The 16,322-nt window shown below is 40.4% G+C and overlaps 10 protein-coding genes across 10 annotated transcripts; 8 read left to right on the forward strand and 2 right to left on the reverse strand. All coding sequences in view use genetic code 12, as the record gives it.

Moving 5' to 3' along the window:
- Positions 1-1,827: 1,827 nt before the first annotated feature.
- FOB63_002945 (uncharacterized protein) lies at positions 1,828-2,688 on the forward strand (the record flags this gene model as incomplete). Its single annotated transcript, XM_002615975.2, has 1 exon — positions 1,828-2,688. One exon carries the CDS (start codon positions 1,828-1,830, stop codon positions 2,686-2,688), a length of 861 nt encoding a protein of 286 aa, XP_002616021.2.
- An 86-nt stretch (positions 2,689-2,774) lies between these two features.
- On the forward strand, positions 2,775-4,220 carry FOB63_002946 (S-adenosylmethionine-dependent methyltransferase; the record flags this gene model as incomplete). Its single annotated transcript, XM_002615974.2, has 1 exon — positions 2,775-4,220. The coding sequence occupies one exon, from the start codon at positions 2,775-2,777 to the stop codon at positions 4,218-4,220; it is 1,446 nt and encodes a 481-aa protein (XP_002616020.2).
- A 317-nt stretch (positions 4,221-4,537) lies between these two features.
- On the forward strand, positions 4,538-5,155 carry FOB63_002947 (5-formyltetrahydrofolate cyclo-ligase; the record flags this gene model as incomplete). The annotated part of the gene is made up of 1 exon (XM_002615973.2): positions 4,538-5,155. One exon carries the CDS (start codon positions 4,538-4,540, stop codon positions 5,153-5,155), a length of 618 nt encoding a protein of 205 aa, XP_002616019.2.
- Positions 5,156-5,162: 7 nt separating this feature from the next.
- FOB63_002948 (uncharacterized protein) lies at positions 5,163-5,594 on the reverse strand (the record flags this gene model as incomplete). The annotated part of the gene is made up of 1 exon (XM_002615972.2): positions 5,163-5,594. One exon carries the CDS (start codon positions 5,592-5,594, stop codon positions 5,163-5,165), a length of 432 nt encoding a protein of 143 aa, XP_002616018.2.
- A 52-nt stretch (positions 5,595-5,646) lies between these two features.
- FOB63_002949 (putative ubiquitin-specific protease) lies at positions 5,647-7,965 on the reverse strand (the record flags this gene model as incomplete). The annotated part of the gene is made up of 1 exon (XM_002615971.2): positions 5,647-7,965. The coding sequence occupies one exon, from the start codon at positions 7,963-7,965 to the stop codon at positions 5,647-5,649; it is 2,319 nt and encodes a 772-aa protein (XP_002616017.2).
- A 457-nt stretch (positions 7,966-8,422) lies between these two features.
- PHO91 (Pho91p) lies at positions 8,423-10,906 on the forward strand (the record flags this gene model as incomplete). Its single annotated transcript, XM_002615970.2, has 1 exon — positions 8,423-10,906. The coding sequence occupies one exon, from the start codon at positions 8,423-8,425 to the stop codon at positions 10,904-10,906; it is 2,484 nt and encodes an 827-aa protein (XP_002616016.1).
- Positions 10,907-11,774: 868 nt separating this feature from the next.
- FOB63_002951 (amidohydrolase) lies at positions 11,775-13,130 on the forward strand (the record flags this gene model as incomplete). The annotated part of the gene is made up of 1 exon (XM_002615969.2): positions 11,775-13,130. One exon carries the CDS (start codon positions 11,775-11,777, stop codon positions 13,128-13,130), a length of 1,356 nt encoding a protein of 451 aa, XP_002616015.1.
- A 987-nt stretch (positions 13,131-14,117) lies between these two features.
- On the forward strand, positions 14,118-14,945 carry FOB63_002952 (uncharacterized protein; the record flags this gene model as incomplete). Its single annotated transcript, XM_002615968.2, has 1 exon — positions 14,118-14,945. The coding sequence occupies one exon, from the start codon at positions 14,118-14,120 to the stop codon at positions 14,943-14,945; it is 828 nt and encodes a 275-aa protein (XP_002616014.2).
- Positions 14,946-15,136: 191 nt separating this feature from the next.
- FOB63_002953 (uncharacterized protein) lies at positions 15,137-15,676 on the forward strand (the record flags this gene model as incomplete). The annotated part of the gene is made up of 1 exon (XM_002615967.2): positions 15,137-15,676. One exon carries the CDS (start codon positions 15,137-15,139, stop codon positions 15,674-15,676), a length of 540 nt encoding a protein of 179 aa, XP_002616013.1.
- A 244-nt stretch (positions 15,677-15,920) lies between these two features.
- On the forward strand, positions 15,921-16,316 carry FOB63_002954 (uncharacterized protein; the record flags this gene model as incomplete). Its single annotated transcript, XM_002615966.2, has 1 exon — positions 15,921-16,316. One exon carries the CDS (start codon positions 15,921-15,923, stop codon positions 16,314-16,316), a length of 396 nt encoding a protein of 131 aa, XP_002616012.2.
- Positions 16,317-16,322: the final 6 nt, after the last annotated feature.

The following is a 16,322-nucleotide window of genomic DNA, read 5'->3' on the forward strand; positions in this document are numbered from 1 at the left end:
AAATTATTTTTTTGAAAGCGAAGGGTTTAAAGTAAATTTGTTTACTCTTACTCTAATTGAATTGTACTTTTTGTTCAAGGCGAAATACATTCTAGGGTATAGTGGAAAGATGTATCCATGGAGTATGGATGATATTTGACAAGGAAAACTGGACTCTGATTTGCTGATTTCATGGTTAATATGAGTAACGGCTTATGAAGAGAATAAGAGTTACATTTGAGACGACGCTCTAAGTGTTTTTTTTTCGTTTTCGCAAGTTAATATTTGCATCTATGAAATAGTTATGTATTTATTCTAAAATTTTTGAGGGATATGTGTAACTAGAAGGTAATGAGAATGATGGTTATAACAGAGCGAAACCATATTTTGTAAATATTGGCTCTTTATTTTCAGTTTATTATGAAAGTGTGTATGTGTATTATATTCTCCACTTTGTAAATTAGTTTTGAAGATGTAAATATTTTTTTGGTGAATTGTGCAAAATCTGAGCTGGTTTGGTGTACTTGTATTCGGATGAAGGTCTGTTGAACATTTTAGTGGTACGCTATTGTAAGTTCCTGGTAAGATTGTTTCGATTCTAAGCATTCTTTCTACGTTTATGACATGATTTTCAAAGTAAATCTACTTTCGGTAAGGTTATACGCGGAATCATAGTCTTGATTGTAAATTTAATTGATACCTGTATTCCAAAATATTGTATATTGCTCATTGTTAACGTTCATGTTGTTTTCTATTTTTTCGAAATTTCAGTAATTTATCTAATCATGGCATTGATGTTACTTTGTGTAATTTATGTTCCAAAATTTAAGCAGTAATGATTTAAAGGAATGTATTGTTCACTTCATTAATCTAACTGATTATTTTTGCTAGTGTTATCGGGTAAGTTTTGGTCCAGATGTCAAATGCGCATTGTGGGTTTTTCTGTTTATTGCTTTCAGAGTTGTTACGCTAATTTAAATCCACAGTTATCGCCTTTATCATTCTTGGGCGATGCCAAATTTACTCGCTCATGGTATCCTATCGTGTGTGAGGATCCGATGAGCTTGAAGTGCATCAACCTAAGACGTAGCCATGAATTGTTTCTGGTGATCTGTGTCATATCTATTGCATTTGTTGTAGCAAAATTGTTTTACTCAAGTTCAGAGAAAGGACTCACTCCCTTTCAAATTTGATGGGATTCTCATTTTGGTTTCGTTTATATTTTTATAAAGATTAATAATGTGTGATTACTGACATCCATCTATCGGGCAATGTGCCCCATCTTTGTTATTGTTGCAGTAATTATCAATACCCCATATGTATTGAAACACCATTCCCCATGAACTGCGATCCAAGCTTATGATAGCCTTCCGGGTGGCCGACATAATCATTTTTTGTCGCTGCTCCGCAATATTTTAGCAAGATCAAATTCTAGACCCCTTACCTGTGCGATGTCTTCACATAGAATTCTGTTAGGATTATCGTAGCTAACCCCATCAACAGCGAATCGCTTTTTCATGAAAGATCTCGAAGTTCCCTGATGGTTATCTGGATTACTTGCAAGCACTAATTGTATGAAGTCCTCACTAGATGCCTCATGTAAATAAACTCCAAGTGAATGCCGATATCACTCTCCCAATAAAGTCCTGGTTTAGAAGATGTGCCTTCCGCGAACTGGTGCGTATAAAGCTTATTAACGTTCAAAATTCATAGACAAATTTTTAAAGCCATAATTGTTAGCTCTTTTGGATTAGGCTCCCCGCACAAGAGCTACAGTACATACTCATTGGCGTGTACTTACCAGGGCTTCGATGTAACAATTTACTTAAGTCTAGACGTGATACCCAAATGAATAGGTTAGTTTTCACTGGAAGAATATTTGGGAACTTCCCGAGAACATTTGCAACGAGACATGCTAATGAATTTCCTTTCGATAAACTCGTGAATATCAAAAAGCCCTTCTTCAATTGGAAAGCTTGTGGTGTTTTCTTCCTTGGGGGTTCTTACTTGGCATACAGTGAAATATTGTTTCAGAAGTATTCCGAATACACACAAGTGGATGATGATAGCGAACTCTTGTCGATTCAGTTGGATTACAAGTTGAAAACTCTTCCCATATATCAACAATTGGCACATGGCAAGAAGTCGGGTGACTGGATAAAGCTCAACTCTTGGGAAAATTTGGATCGCAATGTCTTGGAGGGAGCTGAAGGCAAACTTGTGAAAGGACAAGCCGAGTATTTATCACCAGATTTTACGAATCATACCTTAGCACATCCTGGGGGTATCTTAGTGAAACCTGTCATATTTCATAATCATATAACGAATGAGACTGTTACAATCGTTCATATGGGATATAAACTTTGCGGCTATCCATTTATTGTGCATGGTGGGATAATTGCTACTCTTTTGAACGAGTGTTTCAAGAGATGCGCTTCCCTTTCAGCATCCACTCAGTCAAGTTTGAAAGATGATTACATGATCGATTCTTTAGGCATTTCATACAAACTGCCACTGTTTGCTAATCAGTTTTTTGTCGTTAAAACGAGAGTGGAAAGCCGCAATTCGAATGATTCTCTCGTTTTGAAGAGTGTAATCGAAAATGAGAACGGAAAGGTTGTGGTTGACGGAAACTCCGTTGTTAAGGAAACGGGAAGAGCAACAAAATTAGCATGTGAGTCGCAAGCCAGTAAGTGGGCTCTTTTCTAGTACTACGACTGTCATAGACTTCGTGGATCACGTGTACAGGTACATCGTCAAAGATCTGAAAAACGAAAAAAAAAAAAGTTCAAGATATGTCCCAGAACGTAGATCAGTTAGAGAAACGCATTGAAGTCGTGGAAATCAATGATAAATGTCCCGAACCGCCACAGCCAATCACACCCCATGAAAGGCAAGTCGTTGATGCTGTAATTGCCATATGGAAGGAAGATCCATCGACTGAATCCCTTGGCGTGCCAAAACTTCACAGTATCGTCAAGGAAAAACATCCTAATTGGTCTCTCTCGGAGAAAAGAGTACGGGCGCTCCTAAAAAAATTCGGGCTCATGCCTACTGCTAACGTTGAACAATATACGTACGCGAAAGACATTACTTCATTAAAAACGCCTCATGTTGTGGTTCCTGACAAGTTAACACTCCAGATGACATCCAAGCGTGGAAAAGGTTTATTTGCTAAGACGGAAATCAAGGAAGGCGAATTAATTTGGGAAGAGGCTCCACTTTTCTTGATTCCTCTGTTGGCTCACGCTGAATTGATCACAAATGGTAAAGCGTGCTCTTTTTGTGGCAAAATCTCCAATGATGCTTCAAGATCAAAAGCTGGATTGTCCGTTTTGAGGGGCATAGATTGCAGTTCTTGTCCTGAAACTTGGTGCTCCTCTTATTGCAAACGCGTTAATCAAACGCAGCATTCCGCATTAAAGCATGTTGGACGGTCTAGCATTAAACAATTCGATGCTGAGGCTTTTCATTCCTTGGTTGAATTTGCTATAAAGGAACAATGGAATGCATTGTATGCAATTACATTAATATTTGCAGACATATTGCTTGATAAGAGTAACGTCAAGGGCGATCAATTCAAAGCGATGGCTAGAGTCGATCAGAGGATCAGATACAAAGCATTGAACTCTTCAGCTGGTGCTTTTGATTCAATGCAAGGGGGTGCATTATTCGTCGAAGAACAGCAAGAACAATTGTGGAAAAAGGGGTACGAGTTATTCTGCGATGTGTTTCCGCGTAGTCGTCAGGAGAAAAACCTTCTGTATGATGAGTTCATGTTCATGATGGGCACTTATAATATCAATAATGTGGATTCATGTATCTTTCTATTACAGTCGCATTTGAACCACAATTGTGATCCGAATACTAAGGTTGTCTTATCCGCGAAGAAATACGAAAAGTTGAAGGTATTTGCTGCAAGAGATATCAGGACTGGTGAGGAGTTGACAACAACATATGTCAATCCTTCTCATACGGTTCAGCAGAGACAAAGAGAGCTTCGTGTTAATTGGGGTTTTATCTGCAAATGTCAAAAATGCAAATCTGATTTCGAGTTGCAAAAAAGACGGAAATCCAGTAGTTCCAAGTCGTTGAAGGATAAAGCAGATGTCAAAGCAATGTTAGACAGCGCATCCAAAGAATTGGAAGGAAAAGAGCTCGAATTGCAGGTTCCTCTTGATTATAATGGGGAAAGACGAAAGTCAGTTAGATTTGACGAGAAGGTAATTAAATTGGCTTAATACATCTTATTGATCATTTTTGTAAATACCGTTATTCTTTGAAACTATTAGCAGATTTCTATTAGGTGGCCTCTTTCATTCTGATTATACACACTCAGAATGAGTTACTATTTACGCTGCTGTTTTGCTAGCACAGATTTGGCAGCGTCAGGTGTAAATGATTTCAAGCGGTATTCCTCTGTTTGCGTCTTCCTCTTGCAAATCACCATGAAAGTAATAATGCTCATGTTTTAGAATCATGGATTATTGGTGCGAAAAGACAAATGAGTGAAAAATCGCGAACTGAATTATGTTCTCATATCTTGTAACACCGTGCAATGTCCCAAAAATTGGCCAAGAAATGTTTAAGAACATATATTCAAGGAAAATTAAACAATGTTAAGGAAGAAAGTGTGAAGGCACAATCCAGATATATTTTTGATACCATTATGAAGAATCCAAAGTTTCAGGAAGCACGCTCAATTGGGCTCTACATGAGCATGCCGCAGGTTGAAGTAGATACGATGCCCCTTATAGAACATTGCTTTGAAAACGACAAGAAAGTCTATTTACCCAAATGTGTAAATCAAGTGGAAGAATCACGCAGATCAAGACATATGAAATTACTAAGCGTTTCAACTATGGACGAAGTGAGAGCATTGCAACCAAAAGGGAAGTATAATCTCCGAGAACCAGACTCAGGAGAGGATGTAATGGATCAAGGTGGGTTGGACTTCCTTGTTGTCCCGGGCCTAGCGTTTTCTAGGGCAGGAAAAAGGCTTGGTCATGGTGCTGGTTACTATGACGAATTTTTGAATGCGTACGAAGCCAGATTCGGTCAGCTTCCGTACTTAGTAGGTTTGAGCTTACAGGAACAGTTGGAAGAAAGCATACCTACAGAGAGTCATGATAAGACACTTGATAAAGTTATTGTCGGAGAAGCTGAACATTATTAAAGATTTTCTAAGGATCCAAAATACCGACCATACAACTTTCTAATAATCGATCTGCGTTTACCCAACTGTGGTACTTGTTAAATAACATTGTGCCATCCTTTCCAGCACATTTCATTATTTCATCGACACCACCTGGGTGAAAATTGATATAGGGTGTAATATTGAATACTTTCCCGTTTATGGACGTCCAGCAGTCCCCTTGGCTCGAATGCTTTTTTAGTTCAGATTTCTGTACTCGGACATATTGTGGGGGTGGCGTATTTGGCTGGACTCCCTGTAATTGATGCTTGGGAGTCTTGGAAGTTAAACTAGCCCAATCTAGGGGAGAAAAACCCGGTTCTAAAACAACTTTCCGACGGGAGCCACTTGAGCGTTGGGGAATCTTCAAAGAACTGTTACTCGAGTTTACACGCTGAGAAGAATTCGGACTTGGAAACATATTCTGCTATAGAATGAGAAGACTAGACATAAAATGAGCAAGCACGTGACTATTAGCGCTTGATTTGTTTGCGATCTATACGCTCGTAATAGAGCATGTAGACACTAGAAGTTTCAAATAATACAGCAGAACGGGAAACTTCGGATACTTGTGCATCTCCAATTCTCCAGAATGGAAATTTAATTATGGAAGGGATTTTCTTCATCTTCACTCTAGAAGTTTGATGCTCAGAAGCAGACATATTGTTGAGCTGTTCTTTAACATCCCGAGCATTTAAATGAAAGTAGTCTCCTCCATCTACCAAAACTTCTGCAGGTGTTGTTAATCCAGAGTCTATAATCTCGTGCACATTTGCTTCCTCCGGGTCCGCTTGAACTATTGAAGGTCGACGGCCAATCATCATGGATAACTTACGTCGGAAGTTGCCCTTGTTAGACTCTTCACTGGACCACAGAGCATCACTAGAAGATGACAGTGATCTAGGTTTCAGAGTCGTACCTTCAACGGGCTTTGCTAAAATATCTTCAACTTCTTGAATGTATTCATCATCAATTTCAGGAGAAAGTTTTATGATACTTCCCTCGCTATCTTTAACAAAGAGAGGTTTTCGTTTGTAGCATTCATAATGTCCTTGCGTATGGGAGCCTTGATGCCGTATAACAGCCTTGAGCCTGTACTTGTAAACATTGTTATCATGAAACTTAAAATTGTGAAAGTGCCTTAAAAGGCTCATTGTCTGGTCTTTTGTGTACGGCATTCCATCAACTGTATCAGATTGTGGGGCTGTAGCCGCTGTATCCAAAGAAGGAGGAACAGTCAGCTCCGAGTAAACTGTGCCTGTATCAGTATCATCCAGATCTGTCAGTTCATCTTCGGTATTCGTGGAATCATCTAAATCGCTTTTCTCATCATCTTCACCGAGCTCATCAATGTCTTCTCTTTGCACGTTTTCATCTTCCATATCATTTACATCCGTAGTAAGCACTTTCATGGATGACTTGGATAATTCCCCGTTCAAAGCATATTCTTGAAACTTTTGCAAGGTGGCTAAATGTTCATCATCAATAGATAAAGATAGCTTATCATTGAAGGACACACGGCAGGGATTTCTACTAATTGTCACTCCATTGAAAGCCGAGCGAGACAAGTGAATTCCGAAAACTTTTGGAGGCTTCAATATCTGCGTTTTGCGGAAAACATTTGAAGTCACACTGGAAATATCCAACCCCATCTTATTGTATTCCTTGACGTAATTCTCCAAGTCAGTAGGCAAATCTTCATTAATAAACAAGCCATCATTCTCATTCAATTCTTGGAGTTTATTAATAAACTCTTGCTCATTAGGAGGATTTTTATTACCTCGAGATGTGTACTCCTTCTCGTTTTCCACGATTCTGAGTAACCGACATTTCAAACACTGATATCCATTTATAGTTTCTGACTCATTATCATCCAATAGTGTCTCCAAATCTGTACTTGTTTCCTGAGGAGGATGAAGTGTTAACATCAAAAAGGGAGTGATGTTTGGCTTCGAAACGTGAGAGCAGCTCAAACATTTCATTTGCGACAATGTTAATCCGTTGAAGGGAAAGTCTGGAAATTCGAGCAGAGCCAATGCTTCTGACATTGCTATGTTGGAAGAGCAAGAATCTTTGACTTTTTTCAAGATTCTTATACAGAGAAGATTTTCAGTCTCCAATGTTTCGTTGATGAGTTGAGTCAATTCATGGGCGTCATGTTGCGACCTTGATATCTTTGCACTATAAATCCTTTCCAACTCATGTAAAAACGTCCATACAGAAATAGTCCTTGATGTTAATTGGGTAGCTTGGAGCTTTTTCATAATTTTTGCCAATGCTATGTGGAGGTTAATCTTGAAGTGGTCTTTTGGCTTTGCCGGGCCATCACCTTCTTCTTTGAATTTGAATCTTGAATGAGAGCCAACTTCTAAGTCATCCGATGTGATAACTGTATCTAAATCAATACCAAGGGAGTCAATTTGTTTAATTGTATCCCGATAAGTTCCGATAAATTTGTTAAGGTACTCTGTCAAACCAGGTAGGGCGGAATAGGCTTGTACCGAAGAGTTGGCGAAACAATCATTTCTCAAATTAATTAAGCCAGTGGTATGTTTATCGGGTCTTTTCGAGAACATGATGTTTTTGTTTTTTGCAGTCGGAAGTGATGGATAGAGAATGTAGAACAAGGTTCCAAGAACGGCAATTGACAGGTATAAAATGTATCTATCAGTTGAACTAAAGAGGAAAGGTTTTTTGGAATTTGCTGTAAGGTAAACGGAAGGGACTCTATTTAGCAGGTCTTCGACGTTGGTTCGTGTTATAAGAAAACGTAAGTCCTCAAGAATACTCATGAAAAAGTGTTTCGAACACCGTACATACCCGCGCGCCTCCTTTTCTTATCGCACGTCATTCGCCAGTCTATTCCAGCGGTACACTTCGATTTCCTACATGATTATTTGGTCCCATTTGGGCATAATAAACAACCGAAAGTTGCCATAGAGATCTTGGAGAAATGAATGAATGCAAATAATTTGGGGCGGCTCGTCTCGTGGATCCCGTAGGTATTTTCACACCCGTAGAAATAGCTAGGTCGAACATGAGTTACCTGTAACGTCAGGATACATAGTCAAGAGCTTTATTGCAATAAATCTTTTTGAACGAATGGTGTTAGGTTTCCCTCGATGCCTTCAAAAATTATCATTGAACTGACGTGCACGAACCAGTATAGGGAAAGTCGATCTCAGTCCTCTATCAGCAACGTACTCTTTATCTCTGTCTCTTTGCTGAGAAAAAGAATCGGAGGGCATAATGAAGTTCTCACATTCGTTGCAGTTTAATGCCGTTCCAGAGTGGTCATCAAAGTATATTTCGTATACGACGCTCAAGAAATTAATATACTCATTACAAAGAGAATCATTAAGACGTCAAAAAGATGATTTAGAATCATCACATCTAATTTCCAACGAATCATCTTCTTCAAAAGATCCTTCTGTTGTCTTTGTTGCAGCATTGGATGCAGAGTTGAAGAAGATAGATGAGTTTTACCAGTCTCAAGAGGCTTTTGTTTTTCAGGACATAGATGATCTTATGAGGGATATTGATGTCTTCGAGAATGATGTCGAAAACGTTGGTAACAATGAACAACGAGATTTGCTTGGATTCGATTTGCGCCACTATAAGCTGAACTCAACTGCCCCACGGCGCAAAAGGGCGTCTGATGCTTCTGGAGAGCTCACCACTTTTGTTACTGATCCAGAAACCGAATACACTCAGGATGATGATTACGAGGAAGGCGACAACGTACACAATACAGAGCTGAATAGTGATGCCTTGAGGAAAACTAAGTCGAGTGAATATCCTTTAAGAAGCCAAAAATCACAAGCGTGGGATCAACTTGAGTCTTCTGTTAGACTTCCTCCACAGCTCATTCTTCTTTCCGAAACTCGGGTTCTTTTGAGAAAGAGAATCATCAATATGTACACCACCATTTCGGAGCTCAAAAGCTATGTTGAATTAAACCAAACCGGTTTTAAGAAAGCATTAAAGAAATTCGACAAACTGTTAGATACGAACTTGAAAGATGAATACTTGTCTCAATTACCCGAAAGAACTTATGTGTTCAAAAAATCTACTATGGAAAAACTAGACGAAAAAATTAACTCACTAATTGAAATCTATGCCATTATTTGCAACCATGGGAATGATTTAGAAGCTGCCAAAGCAGAACTTTCTATTCATTTGAGGGATCATGTCGTCTGGGAAAGAAACACTGTGTGGAGAGACATGATAGGTATGGAGAGGAAATCTCAAGCTGCCAATTCTAAGGCATCTGAGGGACCATCATCAAACGAGAAGGCTAATTCTTCCATTTCTTCTTTTAATATCTCATTCCAGAACCCAACAATTGTTAAGCTATGCTTAATTGTGGGAGTTACGCTTCTTTTACTTAACTTTTCTCCTTTTGATGATATTGCTCAAAAGAATTGTTTTGCGTTGCTTGTGTGTGCCTCTTTGTTATGGGCTACGGAAACAATTCCACTCTTTGTGACCTCCCTTTTGATTCCAATGATGATCGTGATGCTTGGAGTCCTCAAAAACGTTGACGGCACACCTATGGACTCAGTAGAGTCTTCCAAGTTTATCCTCTCAACTATGTGGAACTCTGTGATTTTACTTCTTCTTGGTGGCTTCACATTGGCTGCTTCGTTAACGAAGTACAACATTGCTAAAGTCATATCCACGTGGATCCTTGCCAAGGCAGGCACACGGCCACCTGTGGTTTTGTTGACGATTATGAGCATTGCATTATTTGCATCCATGTGGGTTTCCAATGTTGCAGCGCCGGTTCTTTGTTTTTCCCTCATTCAACCATTACTTCGTACTTTACCGAAGGGATCCAAGTTCATTAATGCCTTGATCCTTGGAATTGCTCTCGCATCTAACGTCGGTGGCATGGCGTCCCCAATTGCATCACCTCAGAATATGATCGCGATCGGTTCAATGGATCCCGCTCCATCATGGGGACAGTGGTTCGTGATTGCACTCCCTGTCTGTATCCTTTCCTTACTATTAATTTGGGTGTTTTTGCTTATCACGTTTGATTGTAATTCCAAGAAAACACAACTCGTGCCCTTCAGAACTGGTAATGACAAGTTCACAAAGATTCAGTGGTTCATAGTTGGTGTGTCTATGTCAACAATTTTGTTGTGGTGTTTCGCCTCACGCTTGGAAGGAGTCTTCGGTGAGATGGGTATCATTGCTTTGATACCTCTCATTTTGTTTTTTGGAACAGGGTTGTTGACAACAGAAGATTTCAATAATTACCCATGGAACATTGTTGTTTTAGCGATGGGAGGAACTGCTTTAGGAAAGGCTGTAGCTTCTTCCGGATTGCTTTCAACTATTGCCATCCAAATCCAACGCGAGGTGGAAGACTTTTCACTCTTTGGTGTAACGTTAACATTTGGTCTCCTCATTTTGATTATGGCAACTTTTGTCAGTCACACTGTGGCGGCCTTGATTGTTGTTCCCTTAGTCGCAGAGATTGGTAACAAAATGGATGACCCTCATCCAAGGTTGCTTATAATGGCAAGCGCATTATTGTGCTCTGCTGCAATGGGATTGCCAACTTCTGGATTTCCAAACGTTACGGCTATCTGCATGACGGACGAATTTGGAAAGCCGTACCTTACTGTTGGAACCTTCATTACTAGAGGAGTTCCTAGTTCCGTCATTGCGTATTGCATCATTGTGACTATTGGCTATGCCACAATGAAGCTTATCAATTTCTAGAGAGTATATAGTATCAAGATTTATCTGGCTGTCTATGTATCTCATACATACAGTGTCTTAGCTTTTAATTCAACTAATCAATCATCAGATTCATTTCATTCGAGTGCATAAAACTGCAAACTAACTTTCAACGTTCTTAAACCGTCAAGAGTAGATTCACCGTTATCGTTAGAACCAGAATTCTCTGAGATTTGAAGCAGCTCTTTTATAGTCAGAGACAGATTAAATACAGGGAACATTTTTCTATTCTCCATGTCTAGCTTTCGTTGTTGAAGTTTTGGTTTCTAGTGTAAATTATTCTGATTCCTGTTTACCCCGCTTGGAATTGTTTGTTAAGTACATTGCACGAATCAACAGAAAGATTCTGTGTGCAAAAAAAGTACATCTCCGAATGCCTTGCAAGTAATTTCGGTAGCCAAAATTAACGGCATTAGAATGATCGGGATTGACTATTTATAATTTTCTTTTGCTTTTGGGACACTTTTAGTTTCATTTCTCCGACAATTTTAAAATCGTTTTTGGGACATTATTAGCCTCGTTTTTGGGACACTATTAGATCACTTTTGGGACACTTTCTTATCTCTGCGAGAACTAGATTGCTTCAGTGAAATGATGTGCTTTAGGGAATTATTTTGTTCTGGAAGACCGAATAGGGATTCAATTGAGTCGCTGGACGTCGAATAAGTGTAAACAAGAACGAAGAGAACGGAGAAATCCCCTTTAGATTGCTGATGCTGCAACACTAAACACCAGCAACTTACCCTTCGGACAATTCCGAATTCGCATATCTGATCAAAATACCCGCGTTATCGGAGATGGCTATATAAACTGATGTTGTTTTCCACATTTGCTGGGCAATCTAGAAGTAATGATCTACGTCAACGCAAACATCATCACAGTGAATGAGAAATTTGATGTCATCGAAAATGGTGCCATAGCTGTCAAAGAGGACAGAATTGTTGCCATTGGTCCAGTGGATCAGGTTGTTCTGGACTTTCCAGAGGAGGCTCAATGTGACTTGAAGGGCCAAATTGTGATGCCTGGTCTTATCTCCTTGCATGTCCACTTGGCCCAATCTCTTTTGAGGACAGCAGCGGACGATTTAGCCTTGATAGAGTGGCTCTGTGACCGTATTTGGAGAATGCAAGGCTGCTTCACGGAAGAAGACGGATACGTTGCTTCTCGTTTAACCATTGCAGAAATGTTGAAGTCGGGAACTACCACGTTCGTAGAATCTCTATTTGCCGAGAGATATGGCTTCGAAGGTGCAGTTAAAGCGGTGACTGAATCTGGAATTAGAGGTTGTTTGGGAAAGGTGGTAATGGATCAGCCACGTTATGCCACCCAGGAGGGAATCACAATGCATCCTGGTCTCGTAGAGGATGAAAGGTCCTTATCAAACGCAGTGAACTGTTTCAACAAGTACAATGGTACAGGAGATGGAAGAGTTGAAGTTTGGTTCGGCGCCAGGACACCAGGCGGTGTTTCCGAAGAATTGTATCGTGAAATGGTGAAGATTGCCAGGGAAAACGACATTGGCGTGACAATGCATTGCGCTGAAGTTAAAGCCGACCGGGAGTTCTTTGCTTCAAAAGGTCATTCACCCATGTCTTATTGTAAAGACCTTGGTTTACTTGCACCACGCACGGTTCTTGCCCATATGGTGCACTTGGATGACACTGACATTGCAATATTGAAGGATACTGGAGCTTCTGTAGCTCACTGCCCCACCTCAAACGCCAAACTTGGAAGCGGGATTGCTCGTGTGAAGGAACTTTTGGAAGCTGACATTCCGGTCGGTCTTGGATGTGATGGCTGCCCTTGCAACAATGTCATGGATCTTTTGCAAGAGATGAAGTTGGCCTCTATCCTCCCTAAGGCACTTCACGGTGATCCGTTACTAGTTCCTGCCAAAAAAGTCATCCAGATGTCCACTATCATAGCGGCCAAGGCTTTGGGTAAAGACCACGAAATTGGCTCTTTGGAAGTCGGTAAAAAAGCTGACTTTATTACCATCAATTTAACAGATAAGCTTTACGCACAGCCGATGCGTGATCCAGTGTCAATGGTTGTCTACATTGCGACAGGTGCTGACGTTGATACTGTTGTTATCAACGGGAAGGTTGTAGTTAAAGAAAGAAGTCTTTTGACCATGGACGAGAAAGAGATCATCAAAGACGCAAACATACATGGAGAAGAAGTACGGAAAAGAGCCAACTGCTAGAGTCAAGTATGTTGAAAGGACACCTGATTGCGAGATTATGATCCTATCTTCTATGAGGACCTTAAAGGTTTATAGGACCATTACATATTGTTCGTGGCTCAATCTAAAAACATCATCCATTTTTAAACACTAAATGTAACAGCACACCTACCCCCTCATAGACAATTGAATCCAAACCCCAATCAACCACCTATAGCGATAGGTTGACCTTGCCTTAATCTCAGAAGGCCTTCGCTATCTAAGTCTCCGGAAGCGTTACATATGCCACACTTCAAGCGCTTGGAAAAGTAATAAGGCAACACTGGAATGAAGAATAAGGTGACACAACTAATTGTTCTCACAGCGTATGCTGACTGGTTGTGGCACCTACCACAGTAACAGGCAATGTTACCTCCTTCAGGTAAAGGCTTGTTGAATTCCTTAACTATGCGTTAGTCAAATGACGAAAGAAATGGGTGTGAACATGAAACACAACGTTACATACATCCAATTAAAAAGAAACAGAAGTCCATATTGGTTTGGACTTAAACGTTGAGGAGCAACTTGTTAGTTTTTCGTGAGAGCACCCGAATTGCGCGGAGTTACAAATATGGTGACTAGTACCTCTCGGTACAGCAAAAGTCACACAAAAAATAAATGCCCCAGAATTTCGAGATCGGCTACATGGTCCTCGCTAGAGACCAGCGGGAGTCAAAAGACAGCTAAAGTGTGGGTTTTAGCCTTCTAAGCATATTTGCATAGGCTTGATTTTTACTTTACTTCCTCGTTAAATCTGCTCTTCTAATTTTGTTTAGCTTTTTTTTTTTTTGTCTCTAGTCAATTTAATGGCGGAAGCATCGCTTGTTTCCAGTCAACATGACAAGTCACTGATCGAAGTCTATCGAAGTGTGTTCGAATGTACTAAAATTATACACAGTCCACCTGCATTGAAGTTTTTAAAGAGATACGACTTAGATAACTGATAGTGTTTTCAGACGCCACCTACCAATGCCACCGAAAACAACGCAACGTCCCAAATCTTTAATTGTGACAGTGAAGTCCTTGAGCAAAACGCCTCAACTCTACTGGTTTTTAGCTCATGTGCTTAGCTTGGTCAACTTTGCAGGGTCTTTTATTTTTGGACTCTTTAGTCCAGCGAAAGCGTTGTCGTACTACAGGTACACGTTTTTCTTCCAATTGATTTCGTACGGAATTGTTATCAAGCAAGTCCACTTTTCCTCAAGTGCTGGTTCTAGATCACAGCTCTTGAGAGATGAGAATGTCCAGTATTTCTTGTTCGCGTTCATCCTCTGGTTGGTGTCATTCAAAATCGGGACTTTGGCTGGTACTCCGTACTCTTACATCATATTCCTGTTCTTCCATGTGGCCACATACTTGCAGTCACATTTATTGGAATCGTTGCCTATCCCTATCGCAACTCAAGCAGCGATCAGTTCGAGAATTACCTACTTAACGACGAACTTCACCCAGCAAAGTCTTTACCTTGCAGCAACGAGTGAAGTAATGATGGTCGTGAACATTCTTTGGCAGATTCCTCGCCTTGTTATCAATCTCTTCAGAGATCAAGTCTTCGCGGCTGTTCATATGTTCAGCATCGTGGCAGTTATTGTTTTCGTCAAGTTGAGATACAATGAGAACCAAACCATGAAGTTAGTTGTGCAGCAGCTTGACGCAAAAGCAGCTGGTTTTCTTTCGAATCCAATGTTGCCTCCACAACTTCTGGTCTTCTACCAAACGACGTTCAAGCAATTTGTTGCGAAGTACATTTCCCCAATCAAAGTGCCCACAAGAGGTGTGCAAAAGAAGACAGAATAGACACAAAAATTATTCTCTTAAAACCAAATCTGAGACAGAAGCAACTGCTCTTATGTATGTGTCAGTATATTTCACATTCAACTGTGTTCATGACGTAAACGTAGCTCGATCTTCGATTAGCCTTGCCATGTCGCGCGATTGTAATCCATACAAGACGTCGAAACAACACACCAACTGTTCTTTCTTCCACCATGGCATCACTGAGCAGCAAAAAGACAGCCGCTTCCAATGCACAGACTCTAAAAGAGTTGCATCTGATCTCCTTGGCCATAAACTTCGCTTGCTTACTTGGATTGTATGTGCTCCACCGTCCGTCAAGTAAATGGAAGTACTTTTTCTTTTCGATCCCTTCCTTTGTCTGCCAGTTTATAATAGAGAAAAGTGGCCGTCCCGTCTATGCTAAGGAGGCTGGCTCTGGCGTTTCTAGGCTCGTTCGCAGCGGGAACGATATCAAGGGTCCGGGCTTGTTCGAGTATATGTTTGATTGCATTTACATTACGTGGATCTGTGATGTGTTGATGCTCCTCTTTGGCTCCAACAAGGTATGGATGTTGTTCTTAGCTGTTCCAGGCTTTATCGCATACAAGGTTTTGTCCTTGGCCAAGTCATTCTTTGGAAACAGATCTGCAACAACCCCCGTTGCACAAGAGGCAGCACCAACACAAGGAAAGAGCAAAAGACAAACAAAGTTAGAGCAGAGAGGACAGAAACAGAAATTCAGAACAAGATAAACCTTATCAACGAGGCCAGAAGCTTCGAAAGAGTTTACGCCACCGTTTACCCAGTGAATGCAATGCGAATCCTTTTATAGGTTAACCTAATAGTGCAATACGACAGTAATCATAGTAGTTCAATTGACCGAGACGTCTGTTTCAGTTCATTCTTGATATCTGTAGTCACATTTCATTCGTCGAATGTGTAAGACAATCCTGCGTATTCTACCTGAGAAATCTGTACTTGGGTGTATCAACTTCCATGCTTCGGATTTTCGGCAGGGCTACAAGTCAGGGTATCAAAAGAATGTCGTCTTCCTCTAGCTCTCCAGTGATAATAAGGTCGTCGGAAATCACAGGTCCCATTGAAGAGTCCATAATTGAAAAAGTCACAACCGCATTATCTCCAACTTTCTTAAAAGTGGCTAATGACTCCCATAAACATAGCCATCACCAGGCCATGCAAACAGCTTCGAATGTGAAAGAGTCACATTTCCGTTTGGAGATTGTAAGTGACAGTTTTGTTGGAAAAAACATGCCCGCCAGACACCGCATCATTTATCAGCTTCTAGATGATGAATTCAAAACGAAAGGATTACATGCCTTGCAAATGAAGACCAAAACAGTGGAAGAAGCGGCAAAACAAGCAAACAAATAGACAAAA

This window comes from Clavispora lusitaniae (genome assembly GCF_014636115.1).
Source record: "Clavispora lusitaniae strain FDAARGOS_655 chromosome Unknown tig00000078_pilon, whole genome shotgun sequence".
NCBI lineage: Eukaryota > Fungi > Ascomycota > Pichiomycetes > Serinales > Metschnikowiaceae > Clavispora > Clavispora lusitaniae.